Source organism: Microtus pennsylvanicus, chromosome 14 (assembly GCF_037038515.1).
Source record: "Microtus pennsylvanicus isolate mMicPen1 chromosome 14, mMicPen1.hap1, whole genome shotgun sequence".
NCBI classification, from domain to species: domain Eukaryota; kingdom Metazoa; phylum Chordata; class Mammalia; order Rodentia; family Cricetidae; genus Microtus; species Microtus pennsylvanicus.
In genome coordinates, this window is record NC_134592.1 from 29,121,527 (window position 1) to 29,147,521 (window position 25,995).

The window sequence follows — 25,995 nt, forward strand, 5'->3', positions numbered from 1 at the left end:
CCTTAGAGCCTCCAACAAGCCAACAAGCCCCTTAACATTATTATTTATATTTATTTATTTAAATGATCTTTTAAAGTTAGCATACAGAGTACCGGGCTTCAGCCCCGGCTGTTCCGTTACCATGGAAGCTCCTCTCCTCGCAAACGCTCCCCTCCTCCTTCCCCTTTACTCCCAATAAAGTTGTTGTTGAAGCGATGACCTGGGGCGGGGCCCGGGCTGAGTGGATGGGAGGAGCCTGGGCGGCTCGAGGCCGAGCCTGGGTAGCGTGGGGGCGGAGCCTGGGGCGGCTCGAGGTAAAGCCCCGGCGGCGTGGGGGCGGAGCCTGGGCGGCTCGAGGCAGAGCCTGGGCAGCGTGGGGGCGGAGCCTGGGGCGGCTCGAGGTAAAGCCTCGGGGGCCTGGGGGCGGAGCCTGGGCGGCTCGAGGCAGAGCCTAGGCAGCGTGGGGGCGGAGCCTGGGCGGCTCGAGGCAGAGCCTGGGCAGCGTGGGGGCGGAGCCTGAGCGGCTCGAGGCAGAGCCTGGGCCGCGTGGGGGCGGAGCCTGGGCGGCTCGAGGCAGAGCCTCGGCCGCGTGGGGGAGGAGCCGGGTGGCGCGGGGCCGAACCGTACAGAGGGAGACGGGTGTGCGGCAGTGTGGAGGGGCAGCGGCGCGGGCAGGCGGCCGGCCATGATCGCGTCATGCCTATGTTACCTGCTGCTGCCGGCCGCGCGCCTCTTCCGCTCCCTCTCAGGTACCGGCTTCGCGTCCTGATGGGCGGGAGCTGGGCTGCGCCCTGTAGGGGTCCGCGGACCCTGGGGTGGAGCGCCGGGCCTCACAACCGTAGTCCTCGGCTGGTGGCAAGGTGTGAGGTGGCCCTTGACCCTGGGCCTCGGGCCGTCCTGGCCCCACGAGGCTCGGGCTGACTCTCGAGGGCAGCCTCTCCTCACGCTGTGGTCTGATGACGTCGGGCCACGGTTAACGTGGACCCAGGGCTGGGGAAGGGGGCGCCCTCCTTGGCTGTGGCGGTGGTCGTGGGGCTGGCTGAGACACTCCTAGGGGTCGGGAGCGGTGGCAACCCCGGACAGGCGAGGACCGGACTTCTCGGCGGGTAGAATCCGGGAGGGGTGTGCCCTTAGGTGGGTGGGCTCATTTCACTTAGGCTTCTCACTGCGGCCTGTCATCTGCTGCCCTCTCCAGTTCAATTCTGGTTGAGAAAACTGCTTATGCTCAGAAGGCAGAGGCTTTTGAACCTCGGCTTTGGAGCAAGTGTTTAGGAAGAGTTGTGATAGGTTGGATGCCTTGGGGAGGGGGTGGTGGTTACTTCTGCACAGTCTGCCTTCTCTCTGCTTTTGAGATCCACAGGCTTTCATGCAACCCCAGTTTTTCTTTGAGGTCCCTCAGAATTCCCAGACTTTTCTCCTGTAGCTTAGGGGGCAGTATCAAGAAGGGTTTTCTTAGAAATAAGAGGCCCAACTGCATTCTGTGTCTTTTCTCTGTGGAACTGCACTCTGTTGGCGATGGATACTATATTTTTTATAACAAATATTAAAATTTTCAAAACACTGTCTCCACTAGACTGCTAGCTTCAACAGAGCAGGGGGCTCACTGTAACTCTTGCTGGAGGTCATGGGTTTCCAGAGAATTCAGGAAGGCTTTGGGTGTCCATGCTTCTCAGGAATGGGAATTCCTACAGAAGTCACTGTTTACAGAGAACTCAGCATATTTCTTTAATTACGTGGCTATCTAATGTCCACAATGGTAGTCTTAATATCAGTCCACACGTTTCCTACTCAGTAGAATTCTAGGGATCTCAGAGGAGCCTTCCATCCACGCATTCTCAAGTGGCAGGTATAATTAATTTTGTGTATTTAATATTTTAAAAAAAGATTTGTTTAAGAAGCCTTCTCCCCTTGAAAAACAATCACACCAATATTGTCTGCTAAATTGGAAAGCGAGGGGCTTTATGCCCATCAACCAAAGCTCCTCTGTAGCATGTGTTTCAAGGGACAGATATTTAGCAAGTTCCTAACTGAATCCCAGCTACTGGCCCGTGGCTTGAAGAGCGTTCTTGACAGTTTAGAGTAGACCATTTATTGTGTTGTAGGATGCTTGGTGTCCCAGTTGCGGCCTCATAGTGGTTCTGGACATTGCTGTTCCCTAAGGGCAAAATCTGCCCCTCTCACTTAGTTGAAAAATACTGATTTAATTTTTTTGTTTTCTGTTTTGGTTTTTTCGAGACAGGATTTCTCTGTGTAACAGCCCTGGCTGTCCTTGGAACTCAAATTGTAGACCAGGCTGGCCTCAAATTCACAGAGATCTGCTTTCCTCTGCCTCCCAAGTGCTGGGATTAAGATGTGTACCTGGCCACTGACTTAATTTTAAAAAGATTTATTTATTATTCGGTGTGTTTGTGTGCGCACAAAATGTATGTGTGTGGTGGTGGCGTTTGTGGAAGTCAGAGGACAGCTTTGTGGATTTGGTCTCTTCACCCTTTCTGGCAAGTGCCTTTACTTGCTGAGCCATCTTGCTGGCCCAGATTAACCTCTTATTCAGAGTGACATAAATTCATATATTTCCCATGGACGTTTGAATGTCACCAATTTGAGGTTTTTCATCCCTCTATAAAACTGCCAGTAAAGTGGGTGTCTAATGGTTGTGGGCCCCCAGTGTGCGTGTCATTTGTTCTGAGATGTGAATAAGTGCTCTGGCGTGTGAGCATGTATTAGGGGGTTGGGGGGGAGTTACTTGCTGTCATCACGGCCTTACTTGAAGCTCCAATTTTAGAGTCCCCTGCCTGCTTTATTGCCTGTTGGCTGTCATTCATGGTTGCTGTGGCAGAGATGACAGCTGTCTTGTAACTGTCGGTTGCTGCTGCCTTCTAATTTACAGTCTCTGATGTGTTAGGGAGTGGGAAAACAGATAATGAGGTTTGTGAAAATGTCACGGGTGGAATGAAGAGCTCTGGGAAGAGGCCCAGAGATTTTGTTAAAAAAGTAAGTTGATTTTTAAAGGTGTCCACTTTATTATTACTGGAATACTTTCTTAGACTGGGGAGTCTGTAGAGCTTGAAAACTCTTGGGAGTGGCCTGGTTTGAACAACTCTGGCTCTCATCTTAAGGTCGAGAGTAAGCCCTTCTGAAGGAGCACTGTTTAGGGTCAGCTTTGTTAACTTTGTTACAAAGCTGTGATTCGGTGATTGTTTCATCCTGTGTTAGTTCTAATGTAATATGGTTTTCAGGCCCCGAGAATTGATCGTAAAAGTAGCGTTTACTTTTATTCATGAAGAATGGCTCAGTGGTTAAGAGCACTGGCTACTTTTCTAGGGAACCCAGGTTTGATTGATTCCCAGCCCCTATGTGGTGGCTTACAACAATCTGTAACTTCAGGCCCAGGGGATCCCACACCCTTATCTGACCCTGTAGGTACCAGGCACTCACATGATACACGGACATCCACTTAGACAGAACATCCATACACATAAAATAAATTAAAAACTAAACAGTGTGTTTACCTCCAGGAAAAGAGATGAGTTCTATGTGCCTATCTGTGTTGTAGGTTTATCCCCTAGGATTGGCTGTTCTTTCATTATTGCATTGAAAGGTACCGGATCTAAACCATGCAAATTGGTTAATACTTGTAAAGCAATTAAAACAGTATCTGGCACACAGAAAGCACTGCTAAGACGATGCTCCAGGTAGTAAGTAGGGAAGGCTGTGCAGTACAATATGGGGCTTCTAGTCTAGCTGGGGAATACTGTGGCATGAGTAATGCTATCTTATAACCTGATATTTTGGCTTCCTTTCTAGATGCTTTCTTTACATGTCGAAAAAATGCCCTTCTGGCGAAGAGCGCGTCCCCCCAGGTAGAGGGTAACTTTGCCATGGCCCCTCGGGGGCCTGACCAAGAGGAGTGTGAGGGCCTGCTGCAGCAGTGGCGAGAAGAAGGGTGGAACCAGGCACTCTCAACTGCCAGTGAGGGTCCTCTTGCAGATAAGGGACTAGCTGAGAGCAGTCTGGCACTCCTGATGGATAATTCTGGAGAACAGGATGCCACCTCGGAGGACAAGTGGTCCAGCAGGCAGCTGAGTGACGTTCGGGCAGCAGAGAGCCTGGACCAGCCTTTCCCTGAGGTGCTAGAGGAGGAGCCACTGGCTGAGGTTGAGGGCCCTCTGTGGGCAGCTGTTCCTGTGCAGACAGGGCCCCAGTATGCAGACTGTGCTGTCCTCCCAATGGGCGCAATGGCTGCAGAGCACTGGGAAGAGGACCCTGCAATGGTGGCCTGGAGCATAGCACCAGAGCCTATGCCCCAGGAAGAGACGTCCATGTGGCCCTTTGAAGGCATGGAGCAGCTTCAGCCTCCCCCAATGGAAATACCATATCATGGTGAGCCTGGCAGCCAGCATAGCGAGCCATGGTGGCAGGTCCTGTAGTGGGGAGTTCTGCTGCTACTCTTAGTTTTTCTGAGACTCTTGCAGGGTCAGACATCGGGGGTGGGGAGTTGGGGGTGTCTTAAAAGGTCATCGCACCTGTCCTCACGGGACTACATATGAAAATGTCACAGAGGCAGTGGAATCTGTTTGATGTTTTGCAGTTAGGCAGTAGAGGACTGAGGCCTGGCCTTAGCTGTGCTAGTCTACTTTGTTGCTTTGCAGGTGTGACAGGGTGTTGTGGAGGCAAGGGGAGAGAGCTCGCAGACCTCCACTCTGCCTCAGTGAGAGTGACTGCCTTCATTTTTGTTACATTTATTGGGAGTCTGTGAAGATGTGAAGAAAATTCTGTGGCCTAAATAGGGTTTAAATCTGTTGAGGTGCCTCATAGTGTAACCAGAACCCAGGTACAGAGACAGAAAGCCCTCAGGAATAAAAAATTACTCCAGAGATTTCTTTAACTCCAGGAGACTATTAATCACAAAAGACATTATTCCCCAGAGGCTCATGGTCATATTATAGGTGGGAGCTTGTTAGATTCCTAAGTATTCCTGAGCATATGCTAGTGCTAGGTAACCAGGGGAGACAGTGATGGACAGGCAAAGATTATCTCTAGCTCTGAGGAACTTACTATCAGCTCTGAAAAATGCCCTTATAGGGATGGGTGGCAGAGGTGATGGAGAAAGGAACCTCAGGCATGACATTGTGACTCTGTGTAGTAGTGGCTTGGCCTCTGGATAACTTGCATGTGTTCTGGAACTCTTCTCTTGACCCCTTTGCAGAAATCCTGTGGCGAGAATGGGAGGATTTCTCCACGCAGCCAGATGCCCAGGGTCTGGAGGCAGGGGATGGCCCTCAGTTTCAGTTCACGCTGATGTCATATAACATCCTGGCCCAAGACCTGATGCAGCAGAGCTCAGAGCTCTATCTGCATTGCCATCCAGATATCCTCAACTGGAATTACCGCTTTGCCAACCTCATGCAGGAGTTCCAGCACTGGGACCCGGATGTGAGTGTAGAGGGAGATGCGCCATCTTGCATAGGGGAAGAAAACCCAGACTGCTTTCTGATGCTCAGGGAGAATGAGTTCCATAGCTATTCAGATGATGGCAGTAGTGCCAGACAAGCCAAGATTATCTTTGGCTCTATGGATGACAGATAGATTTGAATTTGCCTGCCCTGGACTCAAGCAGATGCCAAGGCGATTCCCTAGTGTACACTTTCTAGTCCCCTTATATGGGAATTCACAGGATGGGGAAGCCAGCATACCTGTTGTTGATGGTGGTGACTATCTGTCTGGGAAGTCAGCCCTGTGGAAAGTTTCACTATGACCTCCAATCTGTTCTGGGGCCTGCTCCTAGGGAGTAGGAGTTACATTGCTTCTGGCCCTTGGAAGTGATTGGTTCCTTGTCAATTTCCCAGATCCTGTGTCTTCAGGAAGTCCAGGAAGACCATTACTGGGAACAGCTGGAGCCCTCTCTGCGGATGATGGGTACTGCAGCTCCCCAACGTGTGTGCCAGCCCTTCCTCCTCCAGCCCTGCAGACTCTCTGAAGAGCTCTCCTCCTCTTTGTATCTTAGCAAACCAGCAGCCTTGCCTGTGGGCTAGTTCTTTCCATGTGTGGGTGAGAAAGTAGAGCTCTAGTTTTTTAAATCTTTGAAGTAACCAACTCCATGAACTCCAGTGAGGCTGCATGTTATTAATCCCATTTTACAGATGACAAACAGGTTCCAAAAATTGGTGTTACTTGCTCAGAATTCCCAAACTACAAATCTAATAAGTTGTGGAGCCAGGACTCCTATTTGTTTGACTCTAGATTCAGGGCACCAGGGACTGGGGAAGCCACATGGCTGATAACCCACTGGGCCACAGGACTCCCATTTGCAGGCAGTTTTGCCTCTGATGACAAGCCCCTGTTCTTCCTGCTGTGTGTAGAACCCAGAGGTGGCAAGATGGGGTTCCAGGATCAGTGCCTTAGGCGCAGACTGTGCTGCTGCTGTGGTTAGACTGATCTTCTCTGTGGTGGTGTTTCCTTACAGGCTTCACCTGCTTTTACAAGAGGAGGACTGGGTGTAAAACGGATGGCTGTGCTGTGTGCTACAAGCCCACCAGGTTCCGTCTGCTCTGTGCCAGCCCTGTGGAGTACTTCCGGCCTGGGCTAGAGCTCCTCAATCGGGACAATGTAGGCTTAGTGTTGCTGCTGCAGCCGCTAGTCCCAGAAGGTCTGGGGCAAGTCTCGGTGGCTCCCCTGTGTGTGGCGAATACCCATGTCCTGTACAACCCACGTCGGGGTGATGTCAAGCTGGCCCAGATGGCCATCCTTCTGGCCGAAGTGGACAAGGTGGCCAGGTTGTCAGATGGCAGCCATTGCCCTATCATCTTGTGTGGGGACCTGAATTCTGTCCCTGATTCACCCCTCTACAACTTCATCAGGGATGGAGAGCTCCAGTACAATGGGATGCCAGCCTGGAAGGTGAAGTGGGGCAGCCACTGTGGGGCAGGAACATGGACGAGGGAGAGAGCATCAAGTGCTGCTTCTGTGATAGCGGATTATGCTGCTGATGTTGAGTAGCTGTGTCTACTCCTAGAGGCTAACAGGACATCCTCCCATTTTTATCATTTTTAATTTGCAAGTGATTCTTATAAATTATTTAAGAATTAAGCTGGGCAGTGGTGGTGCACACCTTTAATCCCAGCACTCTGGAGGCAGAGGTAGGTGGATCTCTGTGAGTTCGAGGCCAGTCTGGTCTACAAGAGCTAGTTCCAGGACAGGCTCTAAAGCTACAGAGAGACCCTGTCTTGAAAAACAAAACACAAAACAAAAAAAGAATTAAAACATAAGGGAGAAACTACCCCTTTATGACCCAAATCCCCTCCCGTCCATGTAGAGGGAGTGATGACTCTTCTAAGTGTAGCAGCACTCATCTTTTGTGTATTTATGCTCTCAGAAGCAGTATCACAGTTGACATTTGTTAAGCTCTTAGCTGTGCCTCAAGTACTATTTTGAGCACTTTTTATGTATCAACTCTAATTTTCACTGTTTCTATCACTGTTTCCATTTTAATAAGTGCACAAACTAAGGCATTTTGTTTAGGTCATGCAGTTAGTGGAGGGCTCAAGAATGGTAACCAGGTGGTTTAGCCTTTGGTACTGTTCTGTGGTCACCATCACAGGGGATATGTAAGGCTACCATATTTCTTTTATAAACAGTGCAGTATTGTTTTTGTTATGGGCTTTTTTTCTTTCAATCAGTTTGCATTTGAATCTATTTTTTTTGTTGTTGTTTGCTTTTTAAGACAGGGTTTCTATTTGTAGCTTTGGAGCCTGTCCTGGAACTTACTCTATAGACCAGGCTGATCTAGAACTCACAGAGATCCGCCTCCTCTATCTCCCAAGTGCTGGAATTAAAAGTGTGCACCACCACCGCCTGGCTGAATCTAATTTCTTACAGCTGCCAAATATTGGTAGCATAAATAGCTCACAGTGTTATCAGCTCATGCTGACTTTATTGTATATTACTTAATCTCCTCGTTCCTGTTTGGTCTCTTCTGGTTCAGTTTTTTTGCTTAATTTTCAGCAAAGCCCAATGGAGAAGGGACACAAAATGACCGAACTATTATTGAGTACTTTCAATGAGGTTACTTAAGTGCTGGCAATGTCCTGGTTGCCAAGAGCAGGGCATTAGCCTGCTCTAAAGGAGCTAGCTGTCTTCAAGAAGCTCGGGGGCAGAAGAATTTGTTGAGTGCCTACCAAACAACAGGCACTGTTAGACATGGGCTGTGAGAGCATTTGTTTTGAAACCAGACAGCCCTGAATTCAGATCCCTGCTCTGCTATCTTGGGCAAGTTAGGAACTTTCTTAAACCCTCTTTGCTTCATCTGTACACTGAGAATATAATGGGACCAATAGTAGATGCTTTATGATTATATGAAATGGCACATGTAAAGTTTCCAGTGCTTTATTCACAGGGAACAGTCAGTAATTATTATTAGTGTAAGATTTTTATTGTATTATGCTATTAATGTCCCATTTCCTAGTAAAGGATATTAACTTAAAGAACATTGAGTAACTTGTCTCAAGTCACAGCCATTCAGTTCCAAGTCTCTTTTACTCTGGATTATAGACAATGTTTATGCCCTTTCATGGCAGAGGGCTTATGTCACAAGTCTATCTCAGTTCCTTGCACATAGTTGGCATTTAAATATTTGTTGTTAAATGAAATAAATGGAATTTTGCTGCCCACATTGGGGATATGCAGATGACTGATATTGCTGAATGTTTCCCCTATACGCTCTGTCCATTCCCAGGCTGCTCATGACTTTGACTGAGGATGGTGACATAGATACGGTAAAGTGTTTGGTGCATTTCCCATTTGGTTTTACCCTGTGGTTTCCCAATAATAGACTCAAGGAGTTGACTTTGATCTAAAAGATGTGGAGTTGGGGATGACAGAATAAACCTCATCCTCCCTGGTGGAGGATTGCGTAGATCTTAGATGAGGTGAACCTAAGGACCACATGCTCATACAGTTGTTTTCCTGGACTTACTCTTTGCTCTTTCCATTCTTTCCTATCTCATGGACATGGACGTGTTTTTAGTGAGAATGTAATGTTATAACTAGTTCTATTGTTGCCTTCCCCTGAGATTTACATGGCTTGCTCATTTCACATTTACACTGTCTGATTGTGTGTGTTTGTACTTGTTCACATGCCCCCAAACATGAATCATTTCCTTTTTCTGTTTTAGCGTCCTCATCCCCACCTTGCTCTTTCTTGTAGGTTTCTGGACAGGAAGACTTCTCTCATCAGCTTTACCAGAGGAAGCTGCAGGCCCCACTGTGGCCCAGCTCCCTGGGCATCACTGACTGCTGTCAGTATGTCACCTCCTGTCATCCCAAGAAATCAGGTAAGCACATATGCTTTTGTTTAAGTGTTTTATTGCTGGTATGTTTCTATATCCACCACGTGTGTGCCTGCTGCCTGCAGAGGTAGAGGAAGGCCTCAGACCCCTTGGCACTAGAGTTAACAGATGGTTGTAAACTGTCACGTGGGTGCTGGGAACCAAACTTGGGTCTTCTGCAAGAGTAACATGTGTTTTTAACGATCAAGCCCTCTCTTCAGCCTTCACATATCCATTCTGTTTTTTGGGGCATGGGGGTGGGGGTGAGATGGTTTCTCTGTGTAGTTCTTGATGTCCTGGAACCAACTATGTAGACCAGGCTGGCCTCCAACTCAGGGATCCACCTGCATCTGCCTCCCCATTGCTGGAATTAAAGGTGTGTACCACCATGCCTGGCTTGTATATCACATTCTTGATTTGTTGTGTCTTCATGGTCATGTGGGGTGAAAACTTGCTCTCACTATCAAGAGAAAGTGTAACCTCCTGAAGTCTTTTAGCAAGCTCCCCTGCTTTTCCCACTGTCCTCCATATGCCGCTAAATGAGATGAACAAGTTGGAAACTCTCCCTGTCCTCAGAGTCAGTTTTCCTGCGTTGTCATGCTAGAACGTTCCTGGTACTTAGGAGGCCTTAGCATGTGACTCTTTGCCTTTCTTTTACCATATGGCATTTCCTGGTTTATAGAGAGACGTAAGTACGGCCGAGACTTCCTACTACGATTCCGCTTCTGCAACATCGCTTGTCAGCGGCCAGTAGGACTGGTTCTCATGGAAGGAGTGACAGACACTAAGCCAGGTAACAGCCACTAAGCCTGTTTTCTTGGCTCTCCCGTTTCTTCCCCCCTGACATTTGTCAGCGCCTGTTTTCTAGTCTTCTATCTCCTTTAAAAGCTTTGTTTATTTTGTGTGTATGTACATATGTGTACCATGTGCATGCAGATGCCTGCAGAGGACAGACTAGGGCATCAGATCCCCGGGAGCTGGAATTACAGGTGTTTGTGAGCTTTCTTTTTTTTTTTTTTAATATTTATTTATTATGATACAATATTCTTTCTGTTCGTATGCCTGAAGGCCAGAAGAGGGCACCAGACCTCATTACAGATGGTTCTGAGCCACCACGTGGGTGCTGGGAATTGAACTCAGGACCTTTGGAAGAGCAGGCAATGCTCTTAACCGCTGAGCCATCTCTCCAGCCCCCTGTTTGTGAGCTTTCTAATGTGGGTGCTGGGAACTAAACCTGCGTCCTCTTCAAGAGCAGCAAGTGGCCGGGCGGTGGTGGCGCACACCTTTAATCCCAGCACTTGGGAGGCAGATGCAGGCGGATCTCTGTGAGTTCGAGACCAGCCTGGTCTACAGAGCTAGTTCCAGGACAGGCTCCAAAGCCACAGAGAAACCCTGTCTCGAAAAACCAGAAAAAAAAAAAAAGAGCAACAAGTGCTTTTAACTGCTGAGCCATCTTTCCAGCCCATTCCTCTTCTCTTCTAAATCTAATTCTTGATCCGCTTCTGATGAGTTTGGAAGAAGGAAGGTGAACTGAGTGAATGCATTGATAAGAGCACTGGACCATAAACCTAGAGCCCTGGGTTCTCACCAGCTGACACCGAGTAAGCCAGTTACTTTTTTAGGCTTAGCTGCTGTTATGTAGCATGTGTTCAGCATTTATAAGGAGATATATATGCATATATCATAGGGCCTTGAAAATTGAGAGGTAACAGTGGACCTGATACAAAAAAACTTCCAATTGGATGTCACAGTATTTTTGATAGCCTCACTTTCTTGTCTCTGAAACCACTTCAAAGTAATAAGGAAGATGGAATATAAAAAAAGCCAAGTGCAAACACCATCTTTTATAAAACGAGGCAATCTGAAGCTGTGAACCACAGTGAATTTATAATGGCTACAAGGGAAATGGGTCCAGAGGCAATATGGAGTCTTATGTGTGGGGCTGTATAGGTCTCAGAACTACACTGTATTTCCCTGGGGTGAGGCACACCTTTTGAGGGACAAACCCAAACTCCCTTGCTTTTTCATCAAGAGTAGAATGCATACAGCTTGATAGAAAAGTCTGAAAGGCAGCGTGAGGACGACTATGCCGGGAAGCAGGTCGCCCTTCAGTAAGCGGTCTGCTGAGTGTCTGAGGGGGCAATGGTGGTTCTTCCAGAGCTGTGTAGCCCTCTGGCTCCAGAGAAGTGGAGATGAAAAGATTCCACACACAATCCTGTGTTAAAGGAAAATTCTTATTACTTAGACCATGTGCTCAGTGTTTCCTTTATATAAACTGTATATCAATGGCTGGTATAGAGTAACAGCTAACTCAAAGCTGGTCTATGGAATCTATACTAAAATATATGAAGAAAGGAATAATAGAAAACCAAAGCAGGTAAAAGATAAATAAAATACTTCTTCAAAGATAACCTTATGGAAAGATTTATATAGAAAGATAAAGCATATGGAAATTATGATTATTTCTTTATGAATAAAAAGAAGAAACAATCCCTACCCGAGGAGCTATTGGCAGTTGATGGCTTCTGGGAGAGAGCTTGTTTTCTTTAGGGATGTGACCCCTGTGAGACTGCCCATGATCCAGTAGATGGCCCTATACTCATGCACATAGCGGCGGCACTAAGTGGACTCAGTGGGTTTGAAAACAAAACAAAAAAAGAACACACAAAACTGGGAGGGAATAGTGATGGGGATACAGGGGGCACTGGAAGAGAGGGAAAGCTGGGAGGGCCTGATCACACACACACACACACACACACACACACACACACACACACACACACATTATATGCGTGTATGAAGTTCTCAAACAGAAGAAGTGATTATATCTTTATAAAATAGTACAAAAAACAAAACAGTTGCCCTGAAAAGTCAGTTCTGGCACACAGCAAGACATGGATAAGACGAAAACTAAGCTGTGGCGCTCAGAATGAAAGTAGAAAGCTGAAATGTGCTCAGAAGCAGAGCATTTCCTTGGCATGCGGCCTTGGAGGAGATAATGTAGATACCTCATTTAGGGCCAGCAGCTCAGCTTAGAATTTTAAGATTACAAAATCCCAAAGTATACAATAATAATCTCACATGGATAATATTTTATTAAGAATAGATTATTTTGCACACACCTTTAATCCTAGTACTCAGGAGGCAGAGACAGGTGAATTTCTATGAGTTTGAGGCCAACCTGGTCTACAAAGTGAGTTCCAGGACAGGCAGGGCTGTTACGCAGAGAAACCCTATCTTGAAAAACCATAAAAAATAGATTATTTTAAAAATGTACGTGCACTCGAATGAAACATAAGATAGCACTGAAACATAATAGCAAACAAATCAGACCAAGACATTTAACTCTCACGCTGATAATCACTTTATAAGCAGAAAATAAATTGTTCTGCCAGGCATGGTGGTGTGGAGGAGGCTAGGGAGAGGAGAGCAAGGCTGTTCAGCCTAAGCGACATAACAAGATCTTGTATCAAAAAAATTTTATAATGGGAATGACTGAATAACAGTGCAAAATATTGGTAGTGTTTACACATTTGAGGCTGGATCTGGGTAAGTTCACATGCTTACCACATACTTTGTCACCCCCTCATTGGCTCAGCGCCCCCAATCCAGAGCTGAGCAGGCTGTTGTTGAAAAGCTTGTATCACTGTAAACGAGAAATGAAGACATTTGCTAAGTGCAAACGGCTTTCTAGAGGACCTGTTTAAATATGTGAACAGATACAGTTTCTAGCTTAATACCAGAGTTACATATCAAAGCATGCCAACTTGTCTGTGACACTAACTTTAATGGTGACCTTCTAGTGCAGAGGAAGATGCAGTGCTAGCTAGCGATGGTCTGATTCCCAGGACCGACATAGCATTTACATCACCCACAGTGATATAAAACTCTGATTCTTACCTTCCCAACTTCCCTTAGGAAAGAATGATTCTTTTTATAAGACTTTTTTTTTTTTATGTGTATGAGTGTTTTGCCTGCCTGTATATCTGTACACCAATTGCATTCAGTGCCCCTAGAGGCCAGAAGAGGGTGTTGGGTCCTCTGGAAGGAGAGTTACATACAGATGGTTGTTAGCTGCCATATGGGACCTTTGAACCTGGGTCCTTTGCAAGACCAACAAGTTCTCCTGACTCCTGAGCCATCTCTCCAGACTCCATAATGATTCTTTTATGTTTTTGTTTTTTTGAGACAAGGTTTCTCTGTGCAGCTCTGGCTGTACTGGAAACTTGCTCTGTAGACCAAGCTGGCCTCCAACTCTTGCCTTTGCCTCCCAAGTGCTGGGATTAAAGGTATGTGCCACCACTGTCTGGCCTATAGTGATTACTTTTCCTTTTAAATTAAATTTAAAAAAAATTATTTTATCTCTTTTGTTTGCTATATGTATGAGTGCTCTGTCTGCATGTATGCCTGCCTGCGTGCCAGAAGAGGGCATCAAATCCTATTGTAGATGGTTGTAAGCCACCATGTAGTTGCTAGGAAATGAACTCAGGCCAGTGCTTTTAACTCTGAGTCATCTCTCCAGCCCCCTCATAATGATTCTTAAGTAGGATATTTAAATTAAAGCCTTCTCTTGCTAATGTTTCCAAGTGTAGTGAACCCCCTCCCCATTTTCCACCATGTTAATGGATGGGGGTCTTGGGCAAATGATACCCAAGACATTTATAAGGACACAAATTCTATTAATGACTGTTTATCACAATGATTCTCAACTGTGGGTTGTGACCCCCTTTGGGGTCAAATGAACCTTTTTACAGGAGTTGCCCAAGACCATTGGAAATAACAGATATTTACATTACAATTCATAACAGTAGCAAAATTACAGCTATGAAATAGCAATGAAAAAATTTTAAGTTTGGGCTCACCACAACATGAACTGTATTTACAGGGTCACAGCATTAGGAAGGGTGAGAAGCACTGGTTTGGCAGAATAACAATAACAGGCTCTCCCCTAGGGCCTATCTGGCCACAGGTTCTCAGCCCCAGTAGTGGTTCAGTCTTTGAAGTGGGCCTTAACTGGAATCAGAAAAGCAGTTCACTCCTCCCATAATGTTGGGTCAGTATTGCATTAGTAGATGTGTCCTGTCAGGCCGGTCCCTGCAGCTCACATAGGAGCGCTCAGCTAGGTAAGAACGATGACTCTTTCCAACAGTGTACATAGCACCTTCCAGCACACTGACAGCTAGCCAGTAGGAAGAAGCCTCTAGGTCAGCACCAGTTTGATTTCTCCTCGTCCTGTGACTCAGTATGTGGTAATACTTCAGTGATAGGGTCCCTCCATCACCTTCTGAAGGGTAGCCAAGAGCACCAGCAATAGCCTGTAATTATTGGGTGTCTGTGGGACCCCACTGGCTAACTACTCCAAAAGAGGTAGCCCATTTAGGTTCTGTGTTTTTTGTTAGCCCTTTGTGTCTAGTAGTAGTGTTGTTTAGGGTAACTCCATATCTCTGTTTTTCATCTATGTATAGATGATTTTTCAAAAGGGCTTTAGCATTAGAATGAGGACTCCACATTTGTGGCCTAAAGCTGCCATTCTTCATATCATTGTTTTCTGGAGAATTAGGATTTCAATTTATGACTTTATAAGGTTCACAAATAATCACACTGTTGTAGACACTAAAGAGGTTCCCCGTGTTTCCTTTCTCATGGACACTTGTGTGTTTACATTGGGTACTACTATGTAGCAACTTACACAACTCCTTTCTCAGCCTTCTGAGTGTTAATATTACAGGTATGAGCCACCGCAGCTCACACTTAAAGGTTTTTAAAAGTGTGGGTGACTTTTTTTTGTGGGTGATAGAGCTGCAAACTCATGCCCTCAGGCTTGTGTTGTGTTACTCTTACTCACTGACCCATCTCTCTAGCACTTCAGATTTAAAAATATTTAGAGATTATTTTATGTGTATGAGTGTATGAATGTTTTGCTTGCATGAATGTCTGTGCACCATAGGCATGCCTGGTGCCCAGAGGCCAGAAGAGTTGTCAGATCCCCTGTATCTGGAGTTACATATGGTTATGAAACATCATGTGGGTTCTGGGAATCAAAACAGTGCAAGAGCACCAAATGCTCTAACCTGCTGAGCCATCTCTTCAGCCCCCACTTAACAGTTTTTAATAGGAACAAGCCATGTATCAAATTTAGTACATTATAGAAGTTCTGAATCTTGATTGCCCCACCAGCTTGCTATAACTGAGGATCCTTCCTCCAAGTACTTGTGTGGTTGGCTTCCATCAAGGAACAGGACCTGGGGAGATGTTGCAGCTGTGTAGAGATAACTACTCCTCATGTGAGGCCGTGAGTTCTGTGTAACTACCAGAGCAGTGCTGTTTGTACGCAGTACTGCATGCATGGGAAGAACCAATTAGTTCGGGAAACATTCCTTACAGTTTTGCTGAGAAGAAGCCAGGTGTGGTGGCACATGCCTTTAATCCCAGGGAGGATTAAACTTGGAGGCAGATGCAGGGGATCTTTGTTAGTTTGAGGCCAGCCTGGTCTACATACCAAATTCTAGGACAGTCAGGGCTAATATAGAGAAACCGTGTCTCAACAAAGCAAAGCAAACAAACCAATATTGCTGAGAAGAAAGGATTGAGGCTCAGTAGCAGAGTGCTTTTCTCCCATGTACAAGACTCCGGGATCAGTCCCCAGCTCCACCAAAAAAATAAAGATAAACAAATACACGAAGAAAGAGCTGCTGGTTACTGTGTTTGTCTGGTGTATTGCAGTGATGGAGTGTGCAACTCAAAGTGAGGATCTAGCATGAGAATGTTGAAGGTCCAAGTGATATCTCGGTGGTGACCATGATGTCACTCAGTAGGTGGAGTGGTCAGGAAACCAATAAAAGTAGAAAGTTTTAATTCACAGTTCACAGCCTGCAACCAAGATGCTTTGTTCAAATAGAAGAAAAGTGTTCAACTTCCAGCACCATAAAGAACAAAAACCAAAACCAAAGATACTGCAGCTCCCCAGATAGCATCTTGCTTAGAGAAAGAAGCTTCAGTGCATTCCTGTTAGAGTGAGGGACAAGGCAGGAACACCTACTAGCAGAAAAGAAGTAGAAAATAGAATCAAAAGAAAATGGAAGTGTTTAGATTGGTCAAGAGAAACAACTAAGGCCAGTAGCATTAAAAGTAAGTTAATCCTGGAAAGTAACTAGTTATAAATTAATATGTAGAAATCAGTAATGGTCACATTTAATGTTCTTTGTTAAAAGATATAATGAAAGCAAGATTCTATTTGTAGGAGGAACAACAACAAAATAAATGATAGAAAATGTATCAGATACATAAAGTGGGATTTCCTTCCATCTGAACTACCAATTTTTTGGGGGACAAAGTTGTCCATAATAGTCATTTATCCTTTTAATTAAAACAATTCTATTTAGGTAAAATTTATGGATTACAGAGCCCACTTATCTAAAGTTCACTGGCTCTTAGTATATTTCAGAGTTGGAACAGCCATGACCACAATATAATTTTAGAACACTTTGTTCTTGTCCCATGACACTCATATTGGGGACTAAACCCAGGGCTCTGCATTTGCTAAGCAAACACTCTGTCCCTGAGCTAAATTCTTTTTATTATTTAATTTTAAATAAATTTTTACATACAAGCTAAGTTCTTGAGTTTTAGTTGCGGAGTATTTTCATCCCCACCCAGAGAATTCCATACATACTGGTGGTCAGTTTCCATTCATCTTCCCCCTGTCAAAAATTGAAGGGTCATAGATTTGTGAGTTTCTGGACTTTTATATTTTCCTTTCATACAATATAGTATAATTATATTCTTTCCCCTCCCCCAACTCCAACTCCTTGTGGATCCAACTCTTTATCTCCTGACCCAAGAAAAATAAGCAAAAATCAGAACAAAGAAAGAAAGAAAGGAAGGAAGATCAGTAAGACAAAGACTATCAAAATGAAACAAAAAGTGCACAAAACAAACAAACAAACATGGAGTTTGTGTTGGCCAGCTACTCCTGGGCATGGGCCTGCCCTGGAGCGTGGTTGATACACCCAGTGACACCATTGAAGAAATTGATTTTCCCCTTTCCAGCATGTTTCAAATGCAGATGGTTTCCGGGTTAGGCGTGGCGCTCTGTGTCCATTCCCTTTCTCAGTGCTGGGAATTGTGTGGTCCGAACCTGTGCAGGGCTTGTGATTGCCGGCACAGCCTCTGTTGAGTTCACACACATCAGTTCTGTTGGGTCTGGAAATGCTGTTTCTTTGAAGCCATCCATCACCTCTGGCTCTTAAGATCTTTCTGCGTCCTCCTCCCTATAGATCTCATAGCCTTGAGAGGAGGGGTTTGATAGAGACATCCCATTTAGGACTGAGTGCTCCAAAGTCTTGTTCTGTGATGGGTCTCTGCAAGAAGAAGCTTTTCTGATGAGGGCTGTGCGATGCTCTGGTATCACTTAAGACCACTGTTTCTAGGGCCATCCATTTACTTGAAAATTTCATAACAGCTGAATAATATTCTACTGTGTAAATATTATCCATTCATGAGTTGATGGACATCTGGGCTGTTTCTAATTTCTGACTTTTATAAATAGAGCAGCAATGAACATGGATAAGTAAGTATCTCTGTAGTAAGATGTAGAGTCCTTTGAATAGACGCTGGTTTCCATGGGGCTGCACCAGTTTGCACTTCCACCAGCAGGTAGTAAGTGTCCCCTTTTCCCACATCCTCCCCAGCATGAGTTGTCATTTGTTTTATTGATCTTGGCCATTCTGACTGGGATAAGATGAAATCTCAAAGACAGGTTTAATTTGGATTTTCCTGATGGCTAAAAGATGGTGAACATTTTAAAAGTGTTTCTTAGGCATTTGCATTTCTTCTTTTAGAACTCTATTTAGTTCTATACCCCATTTAAAAATTGAGTTATTTTTCTCTTGATGTTCATTTTTTTAGTTCTTTATTTCTAGATACTAACTCTCTCTCCTTTCCTCCCTCTCTTCCCCCTCACACATTACACACATAAAATTGGTAAATTTTTTCCCATTCTGTAGGCTGTCACTTTTCTTGAATAATGGTGTCCTTTGTTGTTCAGAAGCTTTTTAGCTTCCTGAGGGTCCCCTTAATTAATTGTTGGTCTTAGTGACCACTTAGTGGTCAGTGTCCTGTTCAGAAAGCCTTTTCCTATGCCAGTCAGTTCAAGCCTATTCCCTAGTCTGTCTCCTGTCAGATTCAGGGTATCTGGTTTTTGTGTGTGTTTTTTGTTTTGTTTTTGAGGTTTTTAACCCATTTGGAGTTGAGTTAGTATAGGATGATAGGTGCAGATCTATTTGCATTCAAATACATACAGCTATCCAATTTGACCAGCACCATTTGTTGAAATTGCTCTTTTCTCCAGTGTGTATTTTGGTTTCTTTATTAAAAAAATCATATGTCTATAGGTGTACATAATTATGTCTGAGTGTTTATGTTATTACATTGATCAACATGTCTGTTTTTATTCTAATACCATGCTGTTTTTCTTACCATAGCTCTGTGATACAACTTGAAATCTGAGGTGGTGAGACCTCCAGCAGTTCTTTTATACTCGGGATTGTTTTAGCTGTCCTGGTTTTGTGTGTGTGTGTGTGTGTGTGTCTGTCTGTCTGTCTGTCACCATGTGAAACTGAAGATTATTTTTTCAAATTCTGTGAATTGTGTTGGAATTTTGATGGGATTGCATTGAATTGGTAAATTGTTTTTGATAGGATGGCCATTTTCACAATATTAATCCTACCAATCTGTGAGAATGGGAGATTTTTCCATCTCTTGGTGTCTTCTTCAATTTCTTTCCTCAGTGTCTTTTACTTGCTTGGTTAGAGTTATCCAAAGGTATTTTATTTTTACTTATTTTTTGAGGCTATTGTAAAAGGTACCGTTCATCTGGTTTCTTTATCATTATGCTTGTCATTTATATATAAGGAAGTCTACTTCTTTTTGTGTGCTAATTTTGTCAAAGAAATTTGATAGCATTGGTTGTGCCTGTACAAGAAAAATGAACGGTAAGGGTTGAGTAGGAGGAGCTCTTGACTGATTGTTTTCTTCTTCACTTTGTACTACGTGGCCGAATGACGTATTTTTAAAAATGCAGGTTTTTATCCTTGGTTCATTTTCCTCCTTTCATCGCTGTTTTTTTTCTTTTCTTTTTTCCTTTTCCCTCTCTGACATTCTGGAGCAGTACAGTCTGAGAGGGATCTGCAAGTGAAAGGTTCTGACCCCGCTGCACTGTCCATGGATAACAAACCTTTTCTTCTCTGGCTCTCTACAGATCGACCTGCTGGTTGGGCCGAGAGTATCTTTGAGGAAGAGATATCAGAACTTGAACCTGTCCTCTCCAGGTAAACTTTCCAGTTCTTCTCAGTTTCAGTCCAGGCAGGAGAGAGATTCTCACTGGCTATGCTGAAGCAACTGGGGACGACTTTTTGTCAAGCCCCCATCTTTTCCCTAGTAAGCTTATAGAGGGCATGCATATATGCAAAAGCCAGGTGAAGAGCCTGTGGAGTCTTTCCTTGAGGGAGAAAGCCTCCCGGCAGACGTGCTGGCTCACATGAGTACACTGGTATTCTTTACCAGGTGAATGGAGAATGGGGATAAGGAGTATAAGGGGGTCTCAGCTTTCATTTCTGTTTCGAGGTCAATTTTTGCTGAGATCTCTAGCCACTTATTAGTATGGGCAGGAATTTGCTGAGACTGAGTAATGTATTAGCTTTCCTTGCTGTGGTAACAGACCCTGACAAACACAGCATAAGGGAGGAAAAGCTTATTATCCAGGCTCAAAGCCACGGCTCATCATGTGCAGCTGCAGTCAGGAACAGGAACTGAACACCAGGCTTTGCCGGCTTCTCTGTTGAGTCCACGATCTCTGCCTGTGGACTGGTGTCGCCCACAGTTAAGGTGGGCTTCCTGTCTCAACCTAACCTAGGTAACTCCTCACAGGCATGCCCAGAGGGGATTCTAAGATCTGGTCAAGTTGACAACTTTCACCCTCACAGCTCTTCCTCCTGTCACCTGGACAGCTAACCACATCACTTTTAAGCCATGTCTTTCCTCCCACGTCTCATAGGTTCCTGGCAGTCTCATAATATAAAATGCATTCAGCCTAACTTCAAAAGTCACCATAGTCTTAGCAGATCCAACGCTATTTAAAAGTGTAAGTGATGAGCCTCTCCTGAAGTCACTGTAAGCCCCTAAGTAGGCAGGAAGCTGCGTGTGGAGACACACATCTTTAACCCCAGCCCTTGATCTCTGTGAATCTGAAGCCTGTCCAGCTGGGCTACATAGTGAGTTCTAGGCTAGCCAAGGCTACACAGCGAAATCATGTCTCAAAAAAAATTAAAAGCAAAGCAAAACAAAACAAAACCCAAACAACAAAAAGAAGTCCCACACTTCAAAATACGATGGCACAGAGTAAACATTCCCTTTCCAAAAGATCAAGATCCAGCAGGGAAAAACACTAAACCTTGGAGCTCCATGTCAGCAGTCTGGGGCTCATGACAGAATCATCCAGATTCCTAAAGACTTGGGTAGTCCCGCCTCTCCAGCTGTGCTGCCAGTAGCATACATGGTTTCTCTCTCAGACTAGCTCTGCTCCATACCTCCAGCTTTCCTTGGTGGATACACCATGGCTATGGCGTCTCCAGTATTCTAGTGTCTTAGTTACTGTTTTATTGCTGTGATGAAACACCATGACCAAGGCAGATAATAAAAGAAAGAAAGCATTTAACTGGGGGGTTGCTTACAGTTTCAGAGCATTAGTTCATGACCGTCATGGCAGGGAGCATAGAGGCAGGCAGGAGGGCATGGTGCTAGAGGAGTAGCTGAGAGCTTACATTCTGGTCCACAGGAAGTAGACAGAGTGAGAGGATGGGGCAAGAGGAGAGAGAGAGGACTGGGCCTGATGCCAGCTTTTGAAACCTTAGAGCTCACCCCAGCGACACATTTTCTCCACCAAAGCTATACCTCCTAGTCCTTCTCAACAGTTCCAGTAACAGGGGACCAAGTATTCAAACATGAGCCTATTCTCATTCAAACCACCACACCTGCTGGCTCCACTGAAACTTAAACTTTATCTTCACAATGTTACACAGCCTCTCAAAACTCCTTACAGGGACTCTAACACTGCCACACGTAGCCTGGCATCAGCAACATTTGAAATCAACATTAGGCATTATTCTTTACAAAATATTCATAGCCAGGAGGTGGTGGCACACACCTTTAATCCCAGCACTTGAGACACAGAGGCAGGTGGATCTCTGTGAGTTTAAGGCCAGCCTGGTCTACAAGAGCTAGTTCCAGAACAGGCTCCAAAGCAACACAGAGAAACCCTATCTCAAAATACTACTACTACTACTAATAATAATAATAAATATAAATAAAAAATTAAAAAGATAAAAGCCACAGAGGAAGTGACCTGAGGGAAAACGTAATGCTTTTGTTAGCTGACATCTTACCTTCTGTCCCTGTAGGACTATAGGCACCATCCAGCACTGCCTCCACCTGACCTCAGTGTACACCCATTTCCTGCCCCAGCATGGCCGCCCAGAGGTCACAACGATGCCCTTAGGTCTTGGGATGACAGTGGACTACATTTTCTTCTCAGCCGAATCCTGTGAAAATGAGAATAGAGCTGGTAAGTCTGGTGAATCAGAGGTTTCTAGAAGCCACCGTAGGGTGTCTGGCTGTAGCTGATGGTAGGTGTCTCTGGGGCCTGGCTTGGGTTACAGGACCTGAGCATCACAGGAGCAGTCATTCCATCAGTTTTGTGTGCATTCTTTCTGCAGACTACCTACTTACAGTGTCAGGGGCAGGGAACAGTATTCCTATTCCCATCACAGAGATAATTACTAGAAGGAATTAGACTTGTCTAGGGGCAGAAATTGGGGAGGGACTTGGTAGGGCCAGACTCTGTTTCTTGTAACTGGAGGTTTCTTTCCTGCTCGCCAGTTCCCAAATTAACCACTCTGAGGCTTAACATTAATTACGAACTGTTAGGCCTATTAGCTCAGCTTATTATTAACTAGTTCTTATAACTTAAATCAATCCATTTCTATTAGTCTATATTTTACCACAAGGTTCTTGGCTTGTTACTCACATCTTGCTTCTGGTGTGTCTCTCAGACTCCTCCTCCTTTCTCACTGTATCTTTGTTTGGATTTCCCACTTGGCTCTACTCTGCCTGGCTATTAGTCAAATCAGCTTCTTTATTAGCTAGTTATAATAAGATATATTCACAGCATACAGAAGGGAATTCCATATCAATTTCTTCTTGCCATTAGTTATGGAGAGCAGTGTGCCAGCCCTATGCTTAAGTGTGCTTGTTACTTTTGTAATGTTTGAATTAATTGCCTATATTTAGAATCATATTTTATATAAGATCTATATTTCTGTGTCTTGAAAAATCAAAAACTTTGTAATATTGGATCCAGAGCCTGTGCTCCATTTGTCCCTGTACCTGTCTTCATTCACTGATGTTATCACAGGGAAGCCTTCTAGTCAGAATGTCAGGGGTGTGTGTGTGTGTGTGTGATTTAAAGTGCAAGCTCTGAGGTCCATGTCTAGTATGCAGCATGGCTGGTGACTGTTGTACCTGTTGCCTTCTGCTTTGTGCCCAGATCACAGGTTGGATAGAGATGGAACTCTCAAGCTCCTGGGCCGTCTCTCCCTCCTCTCTGAAGAGATTCTCTGGGCTGCCAATGGCTTACCCAACCCCTTCTACTCTTCAGACCATCTCTGCCTGCTCGCCAGCTTCGGCATGGAAGTCACTGCCCCATGAGGGCCCCCAGGGAAAGAGCTCACCGGATCGAGGGAAAGAGCTCACCGGATCGACGACTGCAGATGCCCCGTGCTGTGGAAACTTGTGTCCCTCCCCTCATTCCCTCTTGCCCGTGGTTAGACTTTCTCCAGGCCTGTCCACGTTCTCTGCCTGTGGTCCCTGCCCTGTCCCAACCTCTTCCTAATCCTGTGCCACATGCTAGGTGGCCCTGGGAGAGGTGGAAAGCGTTCCCTTTCCTTCCGTGTACCCAGAGCCCCCTCCTCCATTGATTTTTAATGACCAGGGTTGCGGGAGTTACTGATCTCATTGGTTATTTGCTTTCAGGCCATTTCTTGGTTGCACCCTCTGACCTAACTTCTCCCTACCTTTATAACCTCTGGGCTCTGGCATGCACATGCAATGTGTGTGTAAAGTGTGAGTTCTCCAGGGGGGACTGCCCAGCACAGCAGGCCTGCCTCTGTTTAGTCCATGTGCCACCACGAGGTGCTGGAGTAGAGGCTGGTTGAGAGCATGACAGAGTAGCTGTGTGCTGCCGGGAGGCAGCAGGTGTGGGACCCTTTATCCTCTGAGTTTCATTAGTCAGTCACCTAGGCAGCCTGGGTACACGTTATTTCTGGAGACAGATTGGTCCACAGCCTGGAGCAGCAACTCAGGGATGCACCATACACCAGAACTCCTTGGACCCAGATGATTTGGTAGGACTTCTCTGAGGAAGGCAATTTGACGTCTTGTGTCGGGGTTTAGTGGGCTGGCACAATGGTGTGACGTTTATAACATTTTAAGGATGGGAAAATGGACTGTTGTCTCACTGGACTCTGCAGAACTGGACAAGAATTGAAGTCCCAGTAGAAAGAGCAAGAGGCTCTCCAGCTGCCTTCATCAGGACTGGAGCCCCAGGGGGCTTGTTCTCTGACCCCTGTACACTAAGAGAGTTTCTTTTCTTCTCACTCTACCCCAACCCCCTCCTGCCTTCATTGTTCCTTTCTGTTTTCTCTCTAGAGAAGCCTGCTGTTTAGCTCCGTCCAAACCATCTGAACAGAAGCCTGGCCTTGTGCAAACTAGGCTCAAGAACTCAGGGTGGCAGTGCTTGCATATTTGCTCTGCCTTTCCTCCCCAAACACGGGACCCCTACCCTCTCAAGACCCCTGTAGCCTGTACCATGTCACTTGCATGCCTTACACATTGCTGGGGTATAGTCTAAGGTGTCCTTGGGCCAGATCCTTCACATGGCTTTAACTCAGTATTTGCTGGTCGTCTGCTCCATTTCCCCTGGAGACTGGAGGGAATGGCTGAGAGGCTGTGGTAGGGATGGGGGCCAGACTTATGTTCTTTCCTTTCTCTGAAAGCCAAAAACCTGGCTGGAATGCTGCGCATTGCTGACTCTCAGCTTCCCAAGCTCAGGCTCTGGAGAACTTCTTTTCCTGTGTGTGTCTACTTTTAAGCTTTGTTTTCTGGGTACTGGATGTATGCCTGTCTGAGCCCCAGGCCCGTCTGTCCACAGCCCACTTTTCACCATCTCTCTCTGGGCACCTCCTGAGATGGTTTCGTGACCATGCCCTGTTGGTTCTCGGGACAAGGGCCAATGAGTATTCCCTCTGCCAGGAAACGCAGGTTCAGCTGCTAAGGAAGGTGGAGGGCGGAGGGCCAGAGTTTGATGGTTTATCTTTTCCTTGTTTCTTATTTGTTTCTGTTTTAGAAATGAAGTGTGGGGGTTTAAATGACATTTAAACTGCACTCTGTAGCCAGCAGGACCAGGCAACGTTTATCCAAATAAAGGCTTATCATTACCCCTTCCATGGTTGGTCTTTTCATTAGGACTCTGAGAGACATGGGGTTTGAGAGAAGGTTGGAGGATGTGGAGGGCAGAGAGAGGGTCTGAGGATCCTGTGGGTGGGGCCTTAAGTGAGGATGGGGCCTTAGTTAGGATCTAAATGGAGAACAGAAAATCTTGCCATCTGCCCGTTTTCTTCCCTGTGCCCTGGGGCTTGGGAGGAACAAGGTTTGAGTGAAGTCCCCCACCCTGCCCTCTTTAGAGTGCATCTGCCTTCTCTGTCCCCCACGAGAAGAGCAGGGCTCTAATTTAGCTGCTTTTCACTTACTCCATCTGCTGCTCTGCATCTTGTAGACTGTAGACTTTTGCAGATGGATCAGTGTGGAAAGCAGGATGTTCCTGGTCAAAGCAGTGGCAGCTGCGTGAGGCATGATGTGTGTGGCGGATGCCCCTTGTCGGGTGTCTATTTCTGATCATCTCTTGTAGTTGGAGCCAGGGTTGAGCCGTGGCCATCTGTCATTGGAAACACTTCTCTTCCTTGCCGGGCCTAACTGCCAGTACTTATGTCCTCCCCTCGTCTTCGTATGCAGTACACCACGCCAAGGCCTCGTGAGAGGAGCCGTGGTTTTCTGTCCTACCTCCACAGCTTGTCAGTCCCGTACTCAATCACGAGGCAGTGTCTCTCCAGGGACCTGGCATTATTTAGAGCTGCTGGCGCACTCTGGGTCAGAATCCACTGGTTCAGGAGAAAGCAACTCTATCCAGGGATTTGGATTAGGGTGCCTTACCTTGGCCAGATTGGTTGATGAGTAGGTAAGTCACTGGCTCCCTCCGCCTTTCAGTTTGCATCCTTTGGTGAAAGGAAGTTGAGAGAATACTTCCGAGGTTTGTGTTGCTAGTGCCGTGGCAAGGAAGGGATGCTAAGAATGCCAAAAAATTCTGGTAGACTGGGGAGGATGGTTGTTCCCAGGAAGGTTATATGATTGGTCCCATGGGCTGGGAAGTCTTTGAAGTTCCAGGCTTTTAGTTACAGTTCTAGTGCACTTTTTCCCTGCATGGAGGGTCCCCCAGTGCCTCAATCCCTAAACACACACACTAGAATTTTGGTTAGCAGTTTATACTGAGCTTCCACTTAGTGTGTGTGTGTGTGTGTGTGTGTGT

The 25,995-nt window shown here is 45.7% G+C and overlaps 1 protein-coding gene across 1 annotated transcript; it reads left to right on the forward strand.

Moving 5' to 3' along the window:
- Positions 1 to 588: 588 nt before the first annotated feature.
- On the forward strand, positions 589 to 24,857 carry Angel1 (angel homolog 1). Its single transcript, XM_075947782.1, has 10 exons — positions 589 to 728; positions 3,784 to 4,359; positions 5,186 to 5,412; positions 5,826 to 5,895; positions 6,443 to 6,876; positions 9,182 to 9,308; positions 9,985 to 10,095; positions 19,561 to 19,630; positions 21,758 to 21,921; positions 22,903 to 24,857. Exons 1-10 carry the CDS (start codon positions 665 to 667, stop codon positions 23,061 to 23,063), a joined length of 2,004 nt encoding a protein of 667 aa, XP_075803897.1. The 5' UTR covers positions 589 to 664; the 3' UTR covers positions 23,064 to 24,857.
- Positions 24,858 to 25,995: the final 1,138 nt, after the last annotated feature.

Coding starts and splice junctions, on each gene's coding strand:
- Angel1 (XM_075947782.1), top strand. CDS start 665: ATGATCGCGTCATGCCTATGTTACCTGCTGCTGCCGGCCGCGCGCCTC. Junction 729..3,783: donor CCTCTTCCGCTCCCTCTCAG/GTACCGGCTTCG, acceptor CTTCCTTTCTAG/ATGCTTTCTTTACATGTCGA. Junction 21,922..22,902: donor TGAAAATGAGAATAGAGCTG/GTAAGTCTGGTG, acceptor CTTTGTGCCCAG/ATCACAGGTTGGATAGAGAT.